The sequence below is a fragment of the Adiantum capillus-veneris genome, chromosome 16 (genome assembly GCF_014529385.1).
Source record: "Adiantum capillus-veneris isolate H3 chromosome 16, ASM1452938v2, whole genome shotgun sequence".
Classification (NCBI taxonomy): Eukaryota; Viridiplantae; Streptophyta; class Polypodiopsida; order Polypodiales; family Pteridaceae; genus Adiantum; species Adiantum capillus-veneris.
The window spans coordinates 106,288,523-106,310,034 of NC_140946.1; the positions used below are offsets into that span (position 1 = coordinate 106,288,523).

General features: G+C 40.8%; 1 protein-coding gene across 1 annotated transcript; it reads left to right on the forward strand.

Annotated features, from left to right (window-relative positions):
* Window positions 1-19,864: 19,864 nt before the first annotated feature.
* Window positions 19,865-21,018, forward strand: LOC147439591 (uncharacterized). The gene is made up of 2 exons (XM_086484044.1): window positions 19,865-20,310; window positions 20,430-21,018. The coding sequence occupies exons 1-2, from the start codon at window positions 19,877-19,879 to the stop codon at window positions 21,016-21,018; spliced, it is 1,023 nt and encodes a 340-aa protein (XP_086340170.1). The 5' UTR covers window positions 19,865-19,876.
* Window positions 21,019-21,512: the final 494 nt, after the last annotated feature.

A 21,512-nucleotide genomic window follows, 5' to 3' on the forward strand; every position in this document is an offset into this window, starting at 1 on the left:
CACGTATAACAAAACATTTTCCAGGAAGATCAAAGAAGAGATTGAAAAACTAAAGGAAGCCGAATTCATTTAAGAAATTGAACACACAGATTGCGTGTTGCCAATTGTGGTAGTACCCAAGAAGAATGGAAAATTATGAGTGTGTATTAATCTCAAAAAGGTGAATGCAGCTACCATCAGAGACAACTTTCCTCTTTCGATAACTGAGCATGTTTTAGAACGAGTTGCAGAAAAAGAAGCTTACAGCTTCTTAGACGGCTTTTCGAGATGCAATCAACTTTTGGTTGACCCAAAAGATCATCATAAAACTGCTTTTGCAACAGAATGGGGTATATTTGCCTATCGGGTTATGCAGTTTGGGTTAACTAATGCTCCAACCACGTTTCAAAGGTTGATGAGCTATGCTTTCAAAGAGTATCTTAGGAAATTCTTAGAAGTATATATGGATGATCTATGCATACATTCATCAATCCGGGCTAATCATTTTGAACACCTCAAAAAGGTATTCGAAAAAGTAGACTTTATAGGATTTTCTTAAATCCTCAAAAGTGGACATTCATGGGTAGAAAAGGAAAAATTCTTGGACATATAGTGTCTAAAAATGGCATAGCTAATGATATTGAGAAGATTCCTGTCATTGCAAATTTGCATATACCAACAACAGTCAGGGAGTACAAGCCTTCATGGGGCATTGTGGATATTACCGACGGTTCATCTACATGTACGTTATAATTGCAAAACCCATGTATATCTTGATTACGCACTTTGAATGGACCGAAGCATGTGAAGAATCCTTCATGAAGCTTCAGCAAGCTCTCACCTCAGCTCCAGTATTGAAAGCACCAGAGATAAGGTATTCCACGTACATGTAGATGCTTCTATTTTTGCTATCGGTTGTATACTAGCTCAACCAGGAGACGGGAAAATTGACTTTCATATATCTTATGCTAGCCAGCAATTGAACATGGGAGAAAAGAATTTCACCACCACTGAAAGAGAAGGATTAGGAATGATCTATGCCGTTAAAAAGTATAGACATTACCTATTAGCCAACAAGTTTGTGTTCTTTCTGGACCACCAAGCTTTGTTGTATTTGGTCAACAAGCCATGCAGCACAGGGAGAATAGTGAGATGGTTCATTATTCTCCTCAAATTTGATTTCACGGTGATTCTAAAAAAAGGCACTACACATCAACGAGCAGACCATTTGTCAAGGATTGTTTTAGAAGAATCACCTAAAGGGGTAGACGATGATTTACCAAATGCCTATTTGTTCTCCATAGAAATGATACCTAGATGGTCGGAAAAAATTGTGTCATTAATGACAATAGCTCAAGTGGATTCACAAATACCACTTCCTATCACAATCGGATTAATCGAGCAATCGGCTATGTAGCAATTACTAGCTGGAAGGCTATACAAAATAAATAGGGACGGAGTATTGCTCTTATGCATTAACCCTGAAGAAAAAGAACAGTACCTAAGTCAAGCATATGTTACCATAGTAAAACTTCACTTTGCGGAAGATCAAAATATGCAACGAATCTTGAGACTTGGGGTATTTTGGCCGACTATGAGGAGAGATGTTAGATATTTTGTAAAGGATTGCCTTCAGTGTAAAAAAAAAAACACCCATTCCTCATGTAACATTGTTTCAAATGTCACCTGTACCTAAGTGGAGTAATTATCTGGCTACTTACTTATTGAGCCGAACATTTCCTGAGGATATGATTCAACGCCGTCAAAGAGCAATTGAAACTGAAGCAAGAGCTATGCTCTTATTGGAAACCAATTGTATCGGAGAGGTAAAGATCAATATTTGCGTTTGTGTGCAAATGAAAACGAGTATATTCCGATGAACAAGCACATGCTAGATTAGCTGGAGGTTACTTTTCTAGTGAGACCACCGCAAGAGAAATATTGATGGCACGCATATGGTGTCCAACACTTTTTGCAGATGCTAAAGAATATGTTCGAAGGTGTGATGCTCTTCAATGAGCAAAAATGCCAACACGAGTAGATAGCGTGTCCTTAAGACCAATGATGGGGGACTAGAGCTTTCACAAAATGGGGTATAGATTTTGTTGGACCAATATAGCCACCTGCTTATAGAACCCAAGCTCAATATATCATTGTAGCTACGGACTATTTGACCAAGTGGGCCGAGGCTAAAGCAACTCAAAAGAATGATGCCAGAACCACTGCTGCATTCTTATATGAGTATGTATTCATGAGATATGAACTGCCAATTAGAGATTGTCAGTGATCAGGGAACTCATTTACTCAATGAGGTAATAGAGTATTTGCTTAATGAGTTTATGGTCATCCATGACAAATCAGCTCCCTATCACCCACAAGCAAATTGACAAGCTGAGCATAGGAATAAAATTCTTAGCTCGGTGCTGACTAAAGTGGTTAGTTCAGGAAGGACAGACTGGGAAATGAATCTCCATGCTGCTCTATGGACTTATCGAGTTTCATTCAAAATAGCTCTAAATGCTACACCCTTTAACCTTGTTTATGGTCTTGATGCCATACTTGCAATAGAGTTTCTATTGCCGACAATAAGGGTAGCACAAAATCTTGAGTGCATTGGACATGAATTATCAAAAAGACTCGAATATTTGGAAAATATAGACGAGCAAAGGCTAATTGTTGTAGCTCATATCTATGCACAAAAGCGGAAAAAAAAATAGTTTTTTGATTCCCACTTAATCACAAAAATCTTCAAGAAAACGGACTTAGTTCTAGTCTATTCCCTTAAGCAACACATTCCCAAGTTTAAGAAAAATGGCAACGGACCATTTATCATTGAAGATATATCTCCAACTGGAGCAATTAGATGGTGAACCAATGGCTAATTGGATTAGTGGATATCGTTTAAAGAAATAAAATTTTTCATTAACCCATGCAGTCAAACAAAGGAAGATCAAATGACAGCAGGTTATTGATGAAGCCCAAGAGGAAGCTCGGCTTCAGGTACTCAAGCGCCGGAAAGCTGCTCTCAAGAATCAACAGATATCAATTCCCATCAACACTTTGGAAATAGACGATTGACAATGGGAATTACATAAAGATGCAGTTTCAATAGATGATGATTCATTAGATGGAATGGACCTGTGCATCAAAGTACAGCTCAACAATCATAGCACCAATGCTTTGGTCGACACAAGAGCTAGAGTAAATGGAGTCAGTTATTGTTATGGAATTGATATTTTACTATTTATTGCAGCTGACAGGTGGAAAAGGCTGGACCGAGCTAGGCTATTGCAAAAGAATATTATATTTTATGTATATTTGATTATTCAAGTGGCCATTTATGATCGGCTGATCAATTTGTAGTCACTTTGACCATTTAAGAAATCTATAAAACAAATACGTGCAAGATGGAAATGGTCACTCTTGCACGCGGGGAGATTGTACCCAGTGTTTGTGTATTCTTCTTGCCTCTCTTCTTTTCTCTCTCGCCGTGCCGGCGTAGCACTCCGCTCTAGGAGGTGCGTATGCACATGCTCTTCTACTCTCTCTCTGTTCGCGTACGTCGTTGATTATGTGCATATGTGAAAATTTAGGTATACCAATTTATTGTTTTATGGTATATTGTGTTATCATGAGTATTTTGCAGAGCCATCACGCATCCGTTTGTAGCAGTGGTATAAGAGCACAAGGAGATGGTCTTGCATACTGTGGATAACGTCATTTATTAAAGCTAAGTGTTGCAGCATTTATTTTTTCCTCTTTTTTTTCTCTAATGTTATGTCTTATCTTTGAAATTAAATGCTTATGCTTGATTTGTATATGTTTGATTGCCAATTCATAGATAGATATAACTAATTAATAGAGAGATTAAATACCTTATAACGAGTGAATGATATCTTAATTATTAGGATCCATTTGTGTGCAATTGATTACATTGCGAGTAACGTATACATGAATGGTCATGCTCGGACTGAACAAAGGGCGAGTTTGGTATGAATGAGAAGATAGTATAGGAGAAGAAGAAGCAGAAGGAGAAGGTAGAATTAGATATGTCACTCAACGGTTGTTTACCATAATTTGATGAAAACATGAAGAAGAAGGAGAAGGGAAGTACGAACTCCATAGTAAAATCATATCCACATATTCAAAAGAAGCAAAGGATGTATATTCCTCACCAATTTGGACCGAGAGGACATGGGATACGATCGTAACACATCATAAGTTAAGGAACAACTGTTTAATTTATTAATGAAAACCATGATGAGCAGTAGTGGTATGGCGTGGGAATGGTGCATTGAGCGGTAGTAGATGGCATGCGTAGGTAGTTCTGCGGTGCACCAAGTGGAATCGATAGCACCTACCCTAGATGGAGATGTTAGCTCATACGTCAAATTTGCTATAGCATATGACGACAACGTGACACTGTCATTTGCTGTGATCCAAGAGTGGTACGGTGCATCAACAGCAAGCCTCTAACGTCTATGGCTATTGCTTATTGGGAACCTCGTCCAGCTCTACCTCGTTACCCTAGTTGGTAACTGGCGCAACCATTCATTACTACGTCCACTAAACACCCTACCCACCTGCATGGTGGAACAATATTCTCCACCCCAGCGTGTTGGTGGTGAACAGACGAACTGCAATAGCGGCAGAAGCAATAGTGTTGGCAGCCACCAGTAAATGCATGACCGAGGGAGAGACAGAGAGAGTGTGACTGCGAGAACTTTCTCACACACATGCACTCGAGCCGTCATCGGCCAGTTACAAAACCGACGTTTCCCAAACGGCCTCTCTTTGATTACCTACCATCCATCAACTAAACTTGCAGGGAGTGGCTCCCAAACACTCGACCCCCTCTCGACTTCAGATATTGAAGGCTGGCCACTCCCTAACACTCGACCCCCTCTCGACTTCAGATATTGAAGGCTGGCAGCTACTCACGCCATGCATCACCTACAACCCCCTCAACACGACCTCAGCCATGCAATTTAACTACCAACTCTTGGCCTCACATCAGTGACCTTAGAATGGCGGCTCCATGCAAAAAGGTGGCCAACAACCTCACTCAACTGTGCACATGACAAGCCACTACTCTAACCGCAGTAGACTGCAGCACCCACCTTGCCCAACTTATGATACCCATGAGATCTTCGGAGCGCATGCGTAGACCGCTAACTGCCGTCTACTGCCCTGCTTATGGAAACTTTCTTGAGATTCCCAATATCGAGTGTATTAGGATTGTCAATATCCTCATATTTTATCTCTCAAGAGCAAGAGCATCCAGTGCCTGTGCCTGAAGAAACACAACGCATTTGAGCGCAGTTTGACTCAGGTATTGGGATGTCTGAGGCTCATGAAGATTTGGCTGCAAACCAAGAGGTTTCCAATTCAAAGCCTCTTATAACTGTAGTTCTAGCGCTTCAACCATGGGCACTTTTGGTGCTGCGCCTTCCTCTTGAAATCCACCTTTCTTTGTATCCTCTTCCACAAGCTCTTCGTTTGCCTTTTCAGATATTCCAATCTTAAGAGCACCATTGTCTGGTTCCTTCACAGATTCATGTACGCACAGAACAACATTCAGAATAATCAAGTCCTTCCTCTCAAAACCCTCAACATCCTTCATAGGGCTATCACTTGTATTTTCTACAGTGTCCATTATTGGCGTCAGCTGCATTCGAAATATCTGATGCGCTAGGAGCATCTTTATCACCTTAAGGTGGGATAACCACATTAGTACTGCTTGCAACCTTTGCAGCATTGGAATCTTGTGCGGAGACATCACTCTCATCAGCTACATTCTCATTCCCATCTAGTTGAGACAGAGCACCATCAGCAACACGTTCGACCACTACCGTACGTCGTTTGTGCTTCCAACTTCTTGGGCAGGTAGTTGAAGAGGTTTTATTTTCACTTTTCTTCATTCTTTTTTTGTACCCAGACATTAGATTAGATACACAACGATTAAGAATTGTATGGGTTTATTCCCATACACATTTTAGAAGTGGTTATTAACACATTTCGTTTCATTTCGCTATCTCTCTTCCCCCTCCCACTATGAATCCTTCCGCAGCGGACATTGCAGACGCTCTTTGATCGACCACTGCAATACTTTCTGGATGCCGGACATTCACGATTTTAGTCTGCCAGGGTTTTCATTTTAGTATTTTACATTACTTCATTTTATTTTAGTACCCAACCATTGGATTAAATTCACATTGATTGTATCAAGTTTGTCTCAAATGTAATCTTGGCCTTTGAAGGCGTTTAATGTAACATTTTATTTCATTTCATTCCTTGCTCTTTGCCCCTTGTTTGCTACATCAGACACCTCCACCATAGTGCCCCCGCCCCCCCCTACACTACTTATAGAAGCGGACATCGACAAAACTCTTCAGTGACCAATGCAATACTTTCTGAGACAACGCCTGATGCTAGGCATCCACATACATTGACGATAATCATGATAATAATCATGTGGAACTTTCAGGCTTTTAGTTTTAATCTTTTAGTCTTTTAGTGTACTTCATTTTATTTTATCTATACCTAGACATTGTAATAGATATACAAGGATTGTATCAGTTTGCTAACGTAATTTTGACGGTTAATATAAAATTTCATTTCATTTTCTCTCTCTCTTTCCCCCCTCAACCAAATTGCATGCCCTACCTTTATATTCGATTATCCACAACCTTGCAAGTTGATGACTTTTTGGCACCCACACACACACACTCATTTATCAATTCGAATGCTATACACACACACACCCACACCTATTGAGAGGGTCTTATTAATACGCAACCAAGAATTTCTACTTGATGAATCTTTCTTCTTTTACTCAAGTTAATTTGATATTCACTTCGCCTTAATTTTGAATGACAAGGGTATACCTCGTGGGACCTACATTATCTAACTTTTAAGGCCTTGTTTAGCTTACTTTAGATCATTTGTACAAGCTGCAAACTCCCTACTACCTACTACAAGTTTAAACGAGACACTTTAGTATGTGGTTTTGCAAGGCATTTTCTTGATGCACGAAAAAAAAACCCTAGTTTCTCTTCCCTAATTTTATGTCTAGCTGGAACCGCCTGTCATAACTAGAGACTTCTAAAAATAATTTTGCGACGGTATTTATTTGTTGGACCAATATTGTATGTTGTTTGGCCTTTACATGATATACAAGATGTACCCTCGTGATATTATGACTAAACACTAGTCAATGCCTTTTACACAATAAATAAAATAACATAAAATAAGAATAAAGAGGGTTGCTTCATCTATTCAAACAAAACAATCGACAATTTATCAATTTCATCTCACTGTCTAATCGATCCAAGGCTAATAATAGTAGATGTCTGTAAGTAATCAGTATAATTTTGACTCTTACATTGAGCTATACACTCAAATCGGATATGGTTCGTATATTTTTTCTTCATGGCTCTACTTTATCGATGCTTTTAAGTTAGAACTACAGAAATCTTCTTTCCGCTCAATTGTTTCACATTTTTGTCAATTCTATACGTACTAATCTCCTCTGTAGTTTCATTGCAAGTTTATGACTATTTATTAATCGCACACTAACACATTTTGGATTTATTAGCTATACTTTGGTGTAAGTTTGCTAGTTGCAGCACTTGTACCCATTCCTCTTTTCGTATTTCATTTCTGTGGATTGTGTTCTAACTTGAATATTCAAACATTCTTAAGGTCATCACTTCTAATTATATTGAAAGGGATTTTTATTGAGATGATTTGTTTATAAGCTATGCAACTACTCGTGTGAGCTAAGGTGCTCTGGGATACTGAACAACAGTTTGTAAGTACCCTCCTACTCAAACATTTCCCAAATTGGTCTCACACATGTGATAGATGTTTTATTTTTATGCCTAGCCTAGTCCATTGGTCACAGACACACAGATTTGCCGATTTAGGCAGTGTGTAGATACTCATTTTGGTGCAGATCCGTCGATTTAGGCAACACATTGATAGCTTACAGATGTATGATTTCTTTTTAAAACAATATCAAATGCAAATTTGCCGATGTAGGTAGCATTAGTGAAAATTCACCGATTTAGGTAGCACGTCTTATTGGTGTAGATTCGTCGATTTAGGCAACACCAATCACAAAATCATGCTGTAGTGGCTGGCCACCACTGTAACTGGTATGATTTTGTTACCAAAATATAGAAAATGAAAGATATTTTGGATTTGGATTTGGAAATGGGATTTGGAATTGGTATATGATGATTTTCTATCGCGACAATATTTATGGAATTGGACTTGAGATTGATGAGATCAATGGATTATTGAATGATGAGTGTGAATGATATCCTGATTCATCAAGATATGACATATACTGCTTATTCTAGTGGTATGGGACACTAGAATAGGTAGTATATGGATGACGGTAGGCATAAGCAATGTTATAAATTTTTCTTTTACTATGTGATAGTTTCGATACAGATTTCTAATCACTATTTTTGACAAATATTGTTTGCAGATTTTTATCTTCGCAACTGAGGACAATTGCTTTCCAACGGAGAGGTATGCTATGGAATTGATATTTTACTACTTATTGCAGCTGACAGGTGGAAAAGGCTTGACCGAGTTAGGCTATTGCAAAAGGATATTATATTTTATGTATATTTGATTACTCAAGTGGCCATTTATGACCGGCCGGTCAATTTGTACTCACTTTGACCATTTACGAAATCTATAAAACAAATACATGCAAGAGGGAAATGGTCACTCTTGCACAGGGGGAGATTGCACCCAATGTCTGTGTACTCTTCTCGCCTCTCTTCTTTTCTCTCTTGTCGTGCCGGCGTAGCACTCTGCTCTAGGAGGTGCGTCTGCATATACTCTTCTACTCTCTCTCGCTCTATGTCTCTCTCTATTCGCGTACGTCGTTGACTATATGCGTATGCAACGATTCAGGTATACCATTTATCGTTTTATGGTATGTATTGTGTTATCATGAGTCTTTTGCAGGGCCATCGCGCATCCATTTGTAGAAGTTATTCCACATACAAGAAGGCCACAAGTCAAGCATTGACGGCAAGAATAGCGACAATCAAAGGATGCAACAAGAACCCAACTCCAACATTGGGAGTAGTCAACTTGAACGTGATAGTACATGGATGTTCATTTCCTCATCAGTTTGTATGCTTGCCAGATGAACACATGAATGAGACGATGATTCTTGGAATTCCCTGGATGCGTACATGCAAAGGAATACTAGATTGGGATACAAATCAGCTAAAGCTATCACCTAAAGGAGGGCAGTTCATTGTTCCAATTGCACCAAGCAAGGAGGAATGGAAAAGAAGCAATCAGCAGATCAATCCACAAAGTCAATCTTCTCCATCCCCTCAACAATCAAATGCTATATATGGCATGCAAGGAGTCAGGAAAATTTGGGTACCAAAAGCACTGCTTAAGGATAAGTCGATTCAGATTTGGGTGCCTAAAACTTAACCGACAAAACAAAAGAAGGTTCCAAGGGTTAGAACACAGAGATGAGCATCTCCAAGCAAGGAACCTAACATGGAAATGGTTTGGAAGGAAAAGGAGCACTTATCTTCTCCACAACCCGCGAAACCAATCAAGCAATGGTGAGTTAAGTCTCAACAGACTCCACCACACCATGCAGCACCACACCAACCAAATTACCTGCAATGGCGAGAAAAATCTCGACAACAGTCAAAAGTCCTACCAACAGCTCAAGCAATCAGTGTGTTAAAGCATCCTGATGGTACAATCAAACAGAGAGCACACAACCTACAAGATTTGCTCTTTGGAAGACATCAATAGCAAACCTCGACATCGGAAACCCTCGAGTTAATTACTCAAGGCCCAACTCTTGCACAACGTATTGGTTTGAATTGCATTGATCTTCATATCATGGTAGAGCCAATCACGGCTATGCATAGACACGATTGTTCAACCCATACACACAGTCGTCCCGGAGTACGCCATCTAAGTGGGGTGGAAGGGCACTAAGTACTAAGTAATTAAGGGCAATGTTTAAAGAGGAAGGAAAAAGTTTGATGTTAACGTGTGGTTTTTTACAAAATTACCTAATAATGCCCTTATAATTTATCATCAAAGGAAAATTCACTGATAATATCTTCCCGATGAGTGTAAATAGTGTATATATGATCAAAAAATAATAAAAAATAGTCCTTTTATGGGTATTTTTCATTATTTTTATCAATAATGAGGCTTTAAAATAGATAAATCCAACAAAAAACAATAAAGCTATATTTTTCAAGGGATTTTCTTTATTATTGTATTTTTTCTTTACTTTTTTAAAGCATTTTGCTATTTTCTTTGATTTTTTAAATAAACACATCAAAAATTAATAATAAATAGCAGGGAATCTCAGGTGGAAAAACGCAAGACACGATGTTTATCAGAAAGACAAGGCGGATAAGCATAAAAATTTTCAATAAATTCAGAAGATGGAAGCGGGAAGCCTAAATTGCCTACTTTTGCAAAATTCTTGCAGAATGAACTACAGGAATCCGATTAGGGAAATTTGTGAGTCTAATATAGATTTCACAGCCTAGTATAGATATCCAAGGTAGGCTAAAACCACCTCATTTCCACTTGGAGCCTTTGCAGAGAGAGATTTCGGCCTCTTTCGTGCGACTTTTCTGGAGCCCACAGTTGACCATTTTAGCGCCGTCTCACACGAGAGTAACAAATCCTCTATGCTCTATGTTTGCACCCTATGGACCTAGGGCCACAAGATACCCTCTATGATAGTAATAAATCCTCTATGATCTATGTTTGCACCCTATGGACCTAGGGCCACAAGGTACCCTCTATGCTAGTAAGAAATCCTATATGTTCAATATTGAAACCCTATAGCCCCAAGGCCATAGGATGTCCTCTATGGTAGTAAAAAAAACCCTCTACGCTCTAGTTGGCACCTTATGTGCAGACTTAAGGGCCACAAGGTACCCTTTATAATGCTAGTAAGAAACCTTGTATGCTCTTAGTTGGGAGCACCAAATGGACCCTAGGCCACAAGGTTTCTTCTATGCTAGAAAGAAACCCTCTACACTCTACATTGGCAACCTACAGCCCTCGGGCCATAGGGTGTATCAAATGGCTCCTAGTCCACAAGGTTCCCTCTATGCTAGAAAGAAAACCTCTATTCTTTACATTGGAACCCTATGGCCCCAGGGCCATAGGGTGCCCCCTATGCCTAGTAAGAAACCATTGAAACTCTATATTAGCATCTAAAGACCATAGGCAACAAGGTGCACTCTATGCTAGTAAGAAACCATCTGGACTCTATGTTGGTAACCTATGGCCCAAAGGCCATAGGGTGGCCAAGGAACCCTTTAGGAGCATTCCCCACAAAGACCACCTTATGGCCCCAAGGTGATTTCGTGGCCTAGGTGCCCTTCTTAAGACTCTTCTATTTTGGTATCATATGGCCCCAGGGAAACAAGCTATCCTCTATGCTAGCAAAAAACCCTTTATGCTCTTTGTTGGAACCGTGTGGCCTCAAGGCCATAGGGTGATCTCTATGCTAGCAAGAAACCCTCCCTGTCGTATGTTTGCACCATATGGAACCAAGGACAGAGGGTGTCCTTCATGATAATAAGAAACCCTCTATGCTCTATGTCTGCACCCCATTTGACTATGTTGACACCCTATGGCCCCAAGGCCGTAGGGTTATCTCTATGCTAGTAAGAAACCCTATATGCTCTCTGTTGGCACTCTATGGTCCCAAGGGCCATGGGGTGGAAAATGTGACCTTTGAGAGTATTCCTTACCACGTTTGCAAAGACCACCTTAGCCTAAGTGCCATCTTAGAGACTTTGTATTGGCATCCTATGACCTAGGGTGACAAGGTGCCCTTCATACTAGGAAGAGACCCTTTATGCCCTACATTGGTACTCTTTGGCCCCAGGGTCCTAGGGTGCCTTCTATGCTAGTAAGATACATTATATGGTCTAGGTTGCCACTCTATTGCATAGGGCTAAAAGGTTTGCTCTACGAAGAAACCATGTATACAGTATCTTGGCAATGTATGGCCCTAGGCTAGAAGCAAACCCTAGGACTACAGGGTGTCCTCTATGCTACTATCATATGGCCCAAGGGCCAGATGGTGGCCAAGGTGTCCTATGTGAGAGAATTATCTACTACATATACAAAAACCACTTTATGGCATTATGACGTCCAAAGGGCAACAAGGTGCCCTTTGGAAGTCATATACAAAAACCACGTTATGGCACTATGACGTCCAAAGGGCAACAAGGTGCTAATAAAAATCCCTCTATGATCTATGTTGGCACCCTATGGCCCCAAAGCCATAGGGCAACCTTTATGCTAGTAAAATTCCCTTTATGCGCTATGTTTACGTGCATACTTATAAGAAGCCATTTATGCACTATGTTGGCATCTTATGACCCTAGATCCATAAGATGTCCTCTATGGTAAAAGAGAAACCGTACATGGGCTATGCTTGCATCCTATGGTCCTAGGACCATATGGTGTCCTCTATGTTAGCAAACCCTCTATGCCTAATGCTAGCACCCTATAACCCTAGGGTCACAAGGTAGCCCTCCATGCTCTATATAGGCACCCTATGGCCCGAGGGCCATAGGGTCCCTCTATGCTAATAATAACTTCAATATGCTTTATGTTGGCACCCTATGGCCCTAGGGCCACAAGGTGCCCTCAAGGCTAATATAAACCCTGATGTTTGATGTTTTCACCCTATGGTGCTAGTACCACAAGGTGTTGTCTATGCTAGGAAGAAACCTTGTGTGCTCTGTGTTCACACCCTATGGCCCTAGGGTGTCCTATATGCTACTAAGAAACTGTTAGGTTTCGAGTTTGGGTATGCAAGCCCGAATCCAATAGAGTCTAAGCCCTATGAGAACAAGTCTCAACGCATGCACCTATAGACCATTAGTTAAAGTAGAGCTTGCATGGCCTTTTTAGGCTTAATATATACATTGTAATAATATAATCAATGAATAGCGTGGTTTTTGTTTTGGCTTGTATCGAGTTCTTTCTCTCTTTCTTGGGTCTTTCTTTCTCGCTCTCTGCTGTAGCACGCCTGCACCTTGCCTTGGATCCTCACCGCTTGCACCCACCATAGCCGTTGTTCCTAACACATGGTATCAGAGATTTGGCTCACCTCGTCTGGAGTCAAATCGGCACGGGAGCAACCAGTTATGCAGAGAATTGGGAGGTATCAACCTGCATTTTTTTTGCTCAAACTCAGCATCTACTGAATCGCCGTTCCATGCTGATTCTATTTCGACACAAGCAACTCTTGAATAGGCATGCACATTCTGCTCCGAGTCAAACAAACCTCACTACATCGTCGTCTGTTGCACCATCTCTACAGAAACACCATATGCTCTATGTTGGAACCCTATGGCCCTAGGGCCATAAGGTGCTATCATAAGAAATCTTCTATTGTCTATCTTGAGACCCTATGGCCTTAGGGCCATAGGGTGGCCAAAGTGTCCTTGAAGAGAATTCCCTACTACATACATATAGAATACTTTATGGCCCCAAGACCATTGAGTGACATAAGTGCCCCTTTAGAGACTCTATATTTGTACCCTATGGACATTGAGTGACTTACGTGCCTCTTCATAGACTCTATGTTAGAGCCCTATGGCACTAGGGTCATAGAGTGCTCTCTATGCTAGTAAGAGACCCTATATGATCTTTGCTAGCACTCTTGGGGCCATAGGGTACCTTTCATGTTAGCTAGAAATTCTACATGCTTTATGTTGGTACGCTATGGAATTAGGGCCACAGAGTGCCCTCTATGCTAGCAAAAAGCTTTATATGCTTTATGTTAGCACCCTATGGCCCTAGGGCCACAAGGTGCCCTCTATGCTAGCAAGAAACTCTATATCATTTATGTTGGCACCCTATGGGCCCAGGGCCACAATGTGCCCTCTATTATTTATGTTTGCACCCTAAGGTCCCAGGGCCACAAGGCGCCCACTATGCTAAAAGGAAATCCTCCATGCTCTAAGTGTTGACATAGGCATGTCCTTCTTCATTGACTATGGGAAACACCTCTACATGTGCATACATTTTGCTATTGACATTTAGCCTATGAGTTGTAAGCTTCTAAGAAGGGATACATAGAGAGTTATCAACCGGATAGCCACTCCAGCTTTATGCATAAATAAAGCCCAATCCTATGTTGTACATACACTATGCAAAAGTATTGCTAGCCACTTTTTGTGTATTGAGTCCACCTTTTCAAAAAGTACGTGTTCTTCTCTCTTTATTGTATGAAGCTATGGCTACTCTATCCTTTAAGCCACCTTGAGCTTATTGCACTCCAAACCTAACAACTGGTATCAGAGCCATGGCATATTATCTAGGATTGATTTTGGCACTCATTAGACTCGGATTATGGTTTAAGGTTTAGTTTCTTGATTACTTTAGGGATAGTTATGTTCATTATGAACCTGCTACTATCATAGATTTCTTTCCCAAATGCTAGGTGTAGCCCTTGCAACACTCCTCTCCTTCCTTGGTGATCCTTCTACGGATTTTTTGTATGTGGGCGAGCATTTTGATTCTTCATTTAGGCTTTTGGTCGAGCAACTTTCTTGAAGACAAGGTGTGTGCTTTTCTAAAACTGTGTACGTGAGGAGGGGGGAGAGAGAGAGAGAGAGAGAGAGAGAGAGAGAGAGAGAGAGAGAGAGAGAGAGAGAGGGGGGGGGGGGCTTGAGATACAATGTGACCTCACACCATCAAATTAGAAGTTCTGGCTTCTTGAGGAGCTACAAAGAAGAGGCATAGGTTGCATTTTAAGCTTCATATGGCGAGACTAAGGAGAATTAATAAAAGAAAGAAGAAGAAACGCTGTCGAATAGCTCTCTCGCTCTCTGTCATGCAGACCTGAAGAACCGAATCCTGCAATCAGTTGCTCTTTGAGTGAAAATATCTGTAGCTACATCATCAATAGCATTAGGAGTTGTGCCATCAATAGAAGTGTCCAAACTCAAAGCAATTGAGGATTCAAAACCGCCATTAGATGCAGGTAAGCCATTAGCTATCACTACACACATATCTCTAGAGTGTAGAGTTGTCGTGAAGTGGCGATTCTCTTGCCGAGCTCCATCGAGCGAATTTGGTGAAGCATCGCTTCCCACACAGCTACTCACAAAGCTTTGTTCCCACGCAAAGCTCTCAGAAACCGCTCCAAATAGGCCCTTTCCCACATAGTAAAAATATTCCACAACTACGAGAAAGCCCTTAGCTGATTACCATAGTAGCTCGTCAAAGGGGGAATTTGACTTCATTCATCTCGAGCTTTAGCAAAGACCTTCAAAGTTTTTCAAAACCTTTTGACTTTGCATATTCTCTCAAGCGTCAATCGTTTTGAAAGCATTGCACAAGCTTATTTTACAAGATCTACGGCGGGGGCATTGTGGGCCGTAGATCTCACTCGTGGCGCCAAAAGTAAATTAGGGTACCTTAGATTACTTTTTAAAATAAAAAGTAGTCTAGGGTACCCTAATTTACTTTCTGCAGCCGTCCCTAATTTACATGTTTTAAGTAAATTAGGGGCCCCTCGTTTCACAACGCACGCATGGCATTTCACTTGTGTGGATCTCCGGCTCCCTCTATAGCACTACGGATTGTCTATGGACATACTGTTTTGCGGTAAGACCCGGCTGGTGATTGCTACATCTCCCCATAGGCATTGAGGATCATAGTTTGATCTATTCCAGTTCTACTTTCAAGGAAGAAGCTAGTAATCTACCATGGGGTAGCGAACAAATTCAACTTTTTAAGTTGATTCCAATCATTATGTACACGGTTAACTATGTTGGTTATCGTTACCTGCTAGTTGAGCAGATTCTACAAAGGGTCTTACCAAGGGGTTCACTACATAGATTCTACCCAATGGGTTTGGATTGTGAAGGCAACACCCAGGGTTTCCAGTACAATTTTGCTTGGTTTTTTCACACATGGAAGACGTACTCCTGTGCATTTGAATACGGGTAGCTGAACTTTCGGTTCAAAATCCCCAGGGCCATGCCAAGGGCATGTCGAAACAAGTATTTTGGGCCGTAGTGTGCAATGTACATTATGTTGTTATGAATCCACTTGTCGGATTCGATTTGGCACATGTTGTCACATGGGATACAACATGGTCTAGTAACTCAAGGAGTTCGGTTTAGCCAGTGTGGAGCAATAAATGAGGGTCCCTCTCACTCTTGTCGTAGAGTGTTTAGAGTTACCTCCACACACAAGTACATCTTGTACTTGAAGCATGTTCTTTTTCAGACATCCTTAGTTGAGATATATACCACATGTGGCGAATATGAGTCTCTAGGACTGACACTGGCGCCCCCTATTTCAAATATGTGTCACGACAAAGTACCTAGGTGCTGGTCACATCTGTTTTCTAGACCATTTTCAACACGTCGTATCAGGAGCAATTTCGGTGGCAAAAAATTTTCGGATACTTAGAATGACTTGTTCAGCTACAAGTACTGCTCAACAACATTACAGATGGTTGTTTATACATATAGCAAGGCTATAAGTTGTTCATGAAAAACTTTCATTATCTGTACCTAGAAGTGATCAATGTTTCACCTTCTATTGTGATTTAGACGTTTCAGCAAGGCTTGCAAAAGATTGCAACTGAAAGTATTTAGTTTTTTTTTCAGAACTATTTACATTCGTTTTTAATGTGTGCTAGGCGCATCACATTTGCCATAAGTATTGGCAAGGATCACCATGGATATACAGGTTCAGATCTGTTCCTTGCTAAATGCATGCGCACTAGGTGTTATGGACCCTAGTGTTTAGAAAAGGCTGATTTGTAACGGCATGCATATTCCTCAAGTTGTTGCTTATCGAAGCATTTTTGCACTCTATGTGCAGTAGCTCCATGAGATTAGTTTTGGATCTACTAATCCCCAACAGAGGTCATGGCTCGGTTCCGGTGTTTGTGGATTTCTCAAGTTAACCACGATGGTTATTTCTCAACAATGTTACACGATATTGTGATTCCCATTTACCAGTCATTTGGGACGACTGTCTGTAAACCGTGAGGGAATACACTTTAGTATTGTCAGTTATCCAAGGGGATAGGCAAATTACAAAGTGTAATCTGGTGCTGAAGGATATGCAAAGTGCATACGTTAGCACCAAGTGATCCAATTAGTAAGCATTTATTGCTCTACTTAGAGTTTTCTTACTATAAGTTAAAGCATGTTTGCGACTAGGTGTAATCTCTTCATGTATAACTCCGGTTCTCAACCTTGAACACTCATTAAGGTGGGGTTGTTTACTGATGATGAAAATTGGGAACAAGTCAAGGACTTAACACTAGAATGGTAACAGGACACTTTTATGTCCTTGGACACTTTTGTGTCCTATTAAGTGACCATTTTGCTTGAATTATTTCAAGAGTATGAAAATGAATTTCTAGGTGCTATATATCCACAAAGTTGCCTTATGAGCTGAAAAAAACTTAGCATTTTTTTTTTACTATCGTTCTCACCATTAACCTTACTCTTGCACAACATTTTTGAACCTAAACTGTGTGAAAAAACGGGTCCTGTTTTTGGCTTTTTTTCAATTTTTGGCAACTATACCACTCTAAACTTCATGTTTGTGAGGTTTAGATGGCTAGAGGTTAGGCCTTCATAGTTCTCAACATGTTTTGATGCTTGTAGGGAGAGCTAAGTGTTAAAATTGAAAGTTATGACCAATTTACAAGAATTGCATAATCCAGTTTTTTGGCCAAAATTAGCACTTTTATGATTTTTTTGGTGGCTTTCTTGATATCCAAATTCAATTTTGATTGTGTAAGTGTAATGTATAACATAAAGATAATCTTCCTTGAGTTTTGGGGGACCAAATATGCTATATAGCATAGTATATAATGATGGTTGATTTTTTTTATTGCTGAAGAATACGATACATTTTAGAGTAGCAAGTATAACTTTCTCAATATTGCTAGTTTCTTAGGCCAATTGTGTGTATATTGTAGGTAGTGACCATATCTAATCATAGACTACAAACTTGGCTAGATATTGAGTAGTTTCTATGGGTTTCTAGAGGTCATAATGCTAAACCCAGTTTTTTCATGTTTGCTGTATTTAGCACTTTATCATTGTCCCCAAGGTTCCAATTGTAAGAGATCCATTATCCTTTTGACATGCTCCATGGCTCCTTTTGAATCCAAAGGCCCAAAGGGAAGTAAGAAAACATGTATATAGTATTTGTATTGAGCGTGACTATAGAAACTTTGATGATAGGTCCGCAGAATGGCATAAATGCAACTTTTTTGTACCTATTTTTTTTGCCCAAAACAAAATTAGTGAGGTAAAAGCAACCATATGTTTTGGTCACCAACCCATTGAAGTTAACGGGGCTTTTTATCTCATGTCCTACAAAAATCTCCACTCTTATTTATATGCAATCAACCGTAAGAAATTGCTATTTTGGGCAAAATGCACTGGTCCATCAACTTTGGAGGCTTGTAGTGACCAAGGGATGAGAAAAATTACAAGTTTCTCATTTTTTCCATATGTAGTAGTTATTGAACTAGCTATAAGCTCATGAAAGGAGTTTTCAAAATGAGTGGATCTACTATGGTTTTGGAAATTTTTCCCAAAACCCTGAAAGGACACTTTTATGTCCTGTTAGGTTACCATTCTAGTGTTAACTTGGCTGATGAGTTATGTCAGCAAGTTACTTTCATGGAAAGTGACAAGAGGTACTTTTTTTGGTACACATGTGTTGTGATAAACTCGTTTACCATGCTCATGAGCGTTCTAAATGGAGTCTACACACTATGTTTGGATAGGAACCCGTACCATCAGATGGTTACAAATGGACAACAATGTAGAAAGTCAAGATGTTACTCTTAGTTTCATTGAACCTCCTACTGAACCGGGTTCCACTCAAATGAACCGTTGGATCCATGAGGGATGTTACAGTAGAAAACATTAGTGTTCTTATGAAGATACCATCACTTGTGTTTTTGCGGACGAAAACGCTTCTCCAAGGGGGGAGTAATGTAAGGACAATGGTAGGACTAGTCACGACCATGGGCCAGGGCCAAGGGCCAGGACGGACATGCAGTCAAGGGGGTCCTTATATATAGAAGGCCAAGGGCCTATATAGGGCATGGTTGGGTGGTGATGAGCATGTTCTAGTTCCCTTGTCCTTTCAAGTATAAGTGGTTTTCCGGACTACATGGATAGATTTGTGTTTAATTGGGACAACCCTCAATAGAGCACATCACTTTGTATGCATTTTCAAAGAGTTATGTTGCTAATATGTCAATGGGGAATCAAAAGTAGATATGGCAATGCAATGAGCTCCATTGCACTCTCAAGTAGATCTCGATAAGAGAGAGAGAGAGAGAGAGAGAGAGAGAGAGAGAGAGAGAGAGAGATTTTTACCAATGTGTACAAGGGAGAGCAACAAAGAGTGACAAGTACATGAAGCATATCAATTTGATTTTTAACATTTTCCCATCTTTATAACTCTATTATGAAGAGGAGATTCAGGGCTGCCATGTGGCTCAAGGAGAGGAAAGTGAAGTTGGAAAGTGAAGCGAGTGGTGAGCCGCCAGCCACCAGGACGAGGAGTAGGTGCCGGAGTGGGAGAGTGCCGCAACGCTTGGAGGAAGCCCAACCGTCAGCAGTCGAGTGGGGAGGTGGGGAGTGCGCTTTGGATGGAGAGAGAGAGAGAGAGAGAGAGAGAGAGAGAGATCCGTTGCTGCTACTGGCGAGCTGGTGCTCATCCAAGAGAGAGTGCACTTAAAGCTAGCTCGGAAGGACTAGACTATCGCCATGTATTTTGCCTATGTGTGTGTGTGTGTGTGTGTGTAACATGAGCCATCCGTATACTGAGGCTGTACATCATGTTGATGTTCGCAGATTTTGATACCAGCTTCGCTGGCTCGAATTGCAATGGCGAGGTACTCTTGGCAGACATTCAACCTTTCTTGGACATGGCAGTGGCGGCATATGAGGACAAGAACATGGCCAACGAGTTCTCTTATGTGAAACGCAGCCAGTTGATCAAGGGCTTGCTCGATAATGGGTCCCAGATGCTTGCCGAATTAGGCGGGTCGCAGCTTGCCTTCGCCTTCCGTGGTACAGAAATTCTTGATTGGAAAGACCTGACATCTTTGCTTGGGGATGTTACCACAGACCTCTTGAAAGATCTGGTTCCTGTGGAGCTTCATGATGCCTCTGAAAGAGTTGTGTACCAAGCTGAGGCCTCCATTAGGGCTCATGAAGGCTTCCAACTTGCATTTCGAGCTGTGACCAAAACCTCAAGTATGCCTGAAATGTAGACCTTTTCGCCTTGTCTGTCAAAAGCCAGTAAAACCTGATTTCTTCAATTCTCTGCACATAGTATGGTTTCACTTGTTCAAAGCAATTCTTTGGTGTCATCTTCTTCCTTCGCAGCCCCAATGAGAACGTTCGCCTTGTGGCGGAAGGACTCGGAGCCCGCACAATCGATGTGAAACGTGTGATCTGCCTCGGAGGCGCACTGGCAACATTATGCGCACAATGGTACCGATATGTGGCATATCCAACAGCAGAAATATGGTGTGTGACATTTGGGTCGCCCCGAGTGGTGAATGGCGCCTTTGCAGATGATTTCAATAAGAATGTGGTGACTCGGGGAAGAAGCTACCGCGTGGTCAACAAAGGGGATTTGATTCCCAACATCCCGCGCTTAAGCGGCATAGTAAATGTCTTCTCAAGATACAAGCATGTCAATGGGTTGATGTATCCGAGGGAGGAGTCCACAGAGAAGGACGCCATAACTATGATGTTTGGCGGACGCCGTCCAAGCTTACATACTCGGAGCCTGCAAGACCACCATTATAACTGCTATAAAGAGTCGGTGCGTCAGGTGCTAGCTGCATTCCCCCATCTACGTCACAACCGCCAGCGATCGCTTCCTCCCTCAAGGTCAAATAGTCGATATATAACATGCAGCAGATGCACAACAGACTTGCACTCTCGTCATCATCAGATACATAAATAATGTAACTAGTCTTGCTTGGTTGGCCCTGGGAATGTATTATGTATGTATGTAGAAACGGATATTATCTAATATTGGAAGACAATGAAGATGTAGTACAAGACCACAATGAGCAATATTGTGACAACAGAAGTGTAGTTGAAGTACAATGGTGATAAGTACTTATCGGAATGAGAGACCACTACACTGCACCGGAACAAAGGAAGAAGACAATGTAAATATGGAAGTTATTTGTGAAGTTATCGGAATGAGACAACACTAAACTGCACGGGAAGGAAGGAAGAAGACGATCGGAATATGGAAGTGAGATACAAATGAACTTATACCATTATCGATAGTAAATGGAGCGATAGTAAAATCAACTGAGATATAATGCGAATAGTCTTCGTCCAAGTTAAATCACAAGACATATCAATGTGAGAACATTAATTTACAGGGCATGAAAGGGAAAAGAAATATCAAAGAGTCTGCGTTAATCAATGAAAGGTCCAACTATG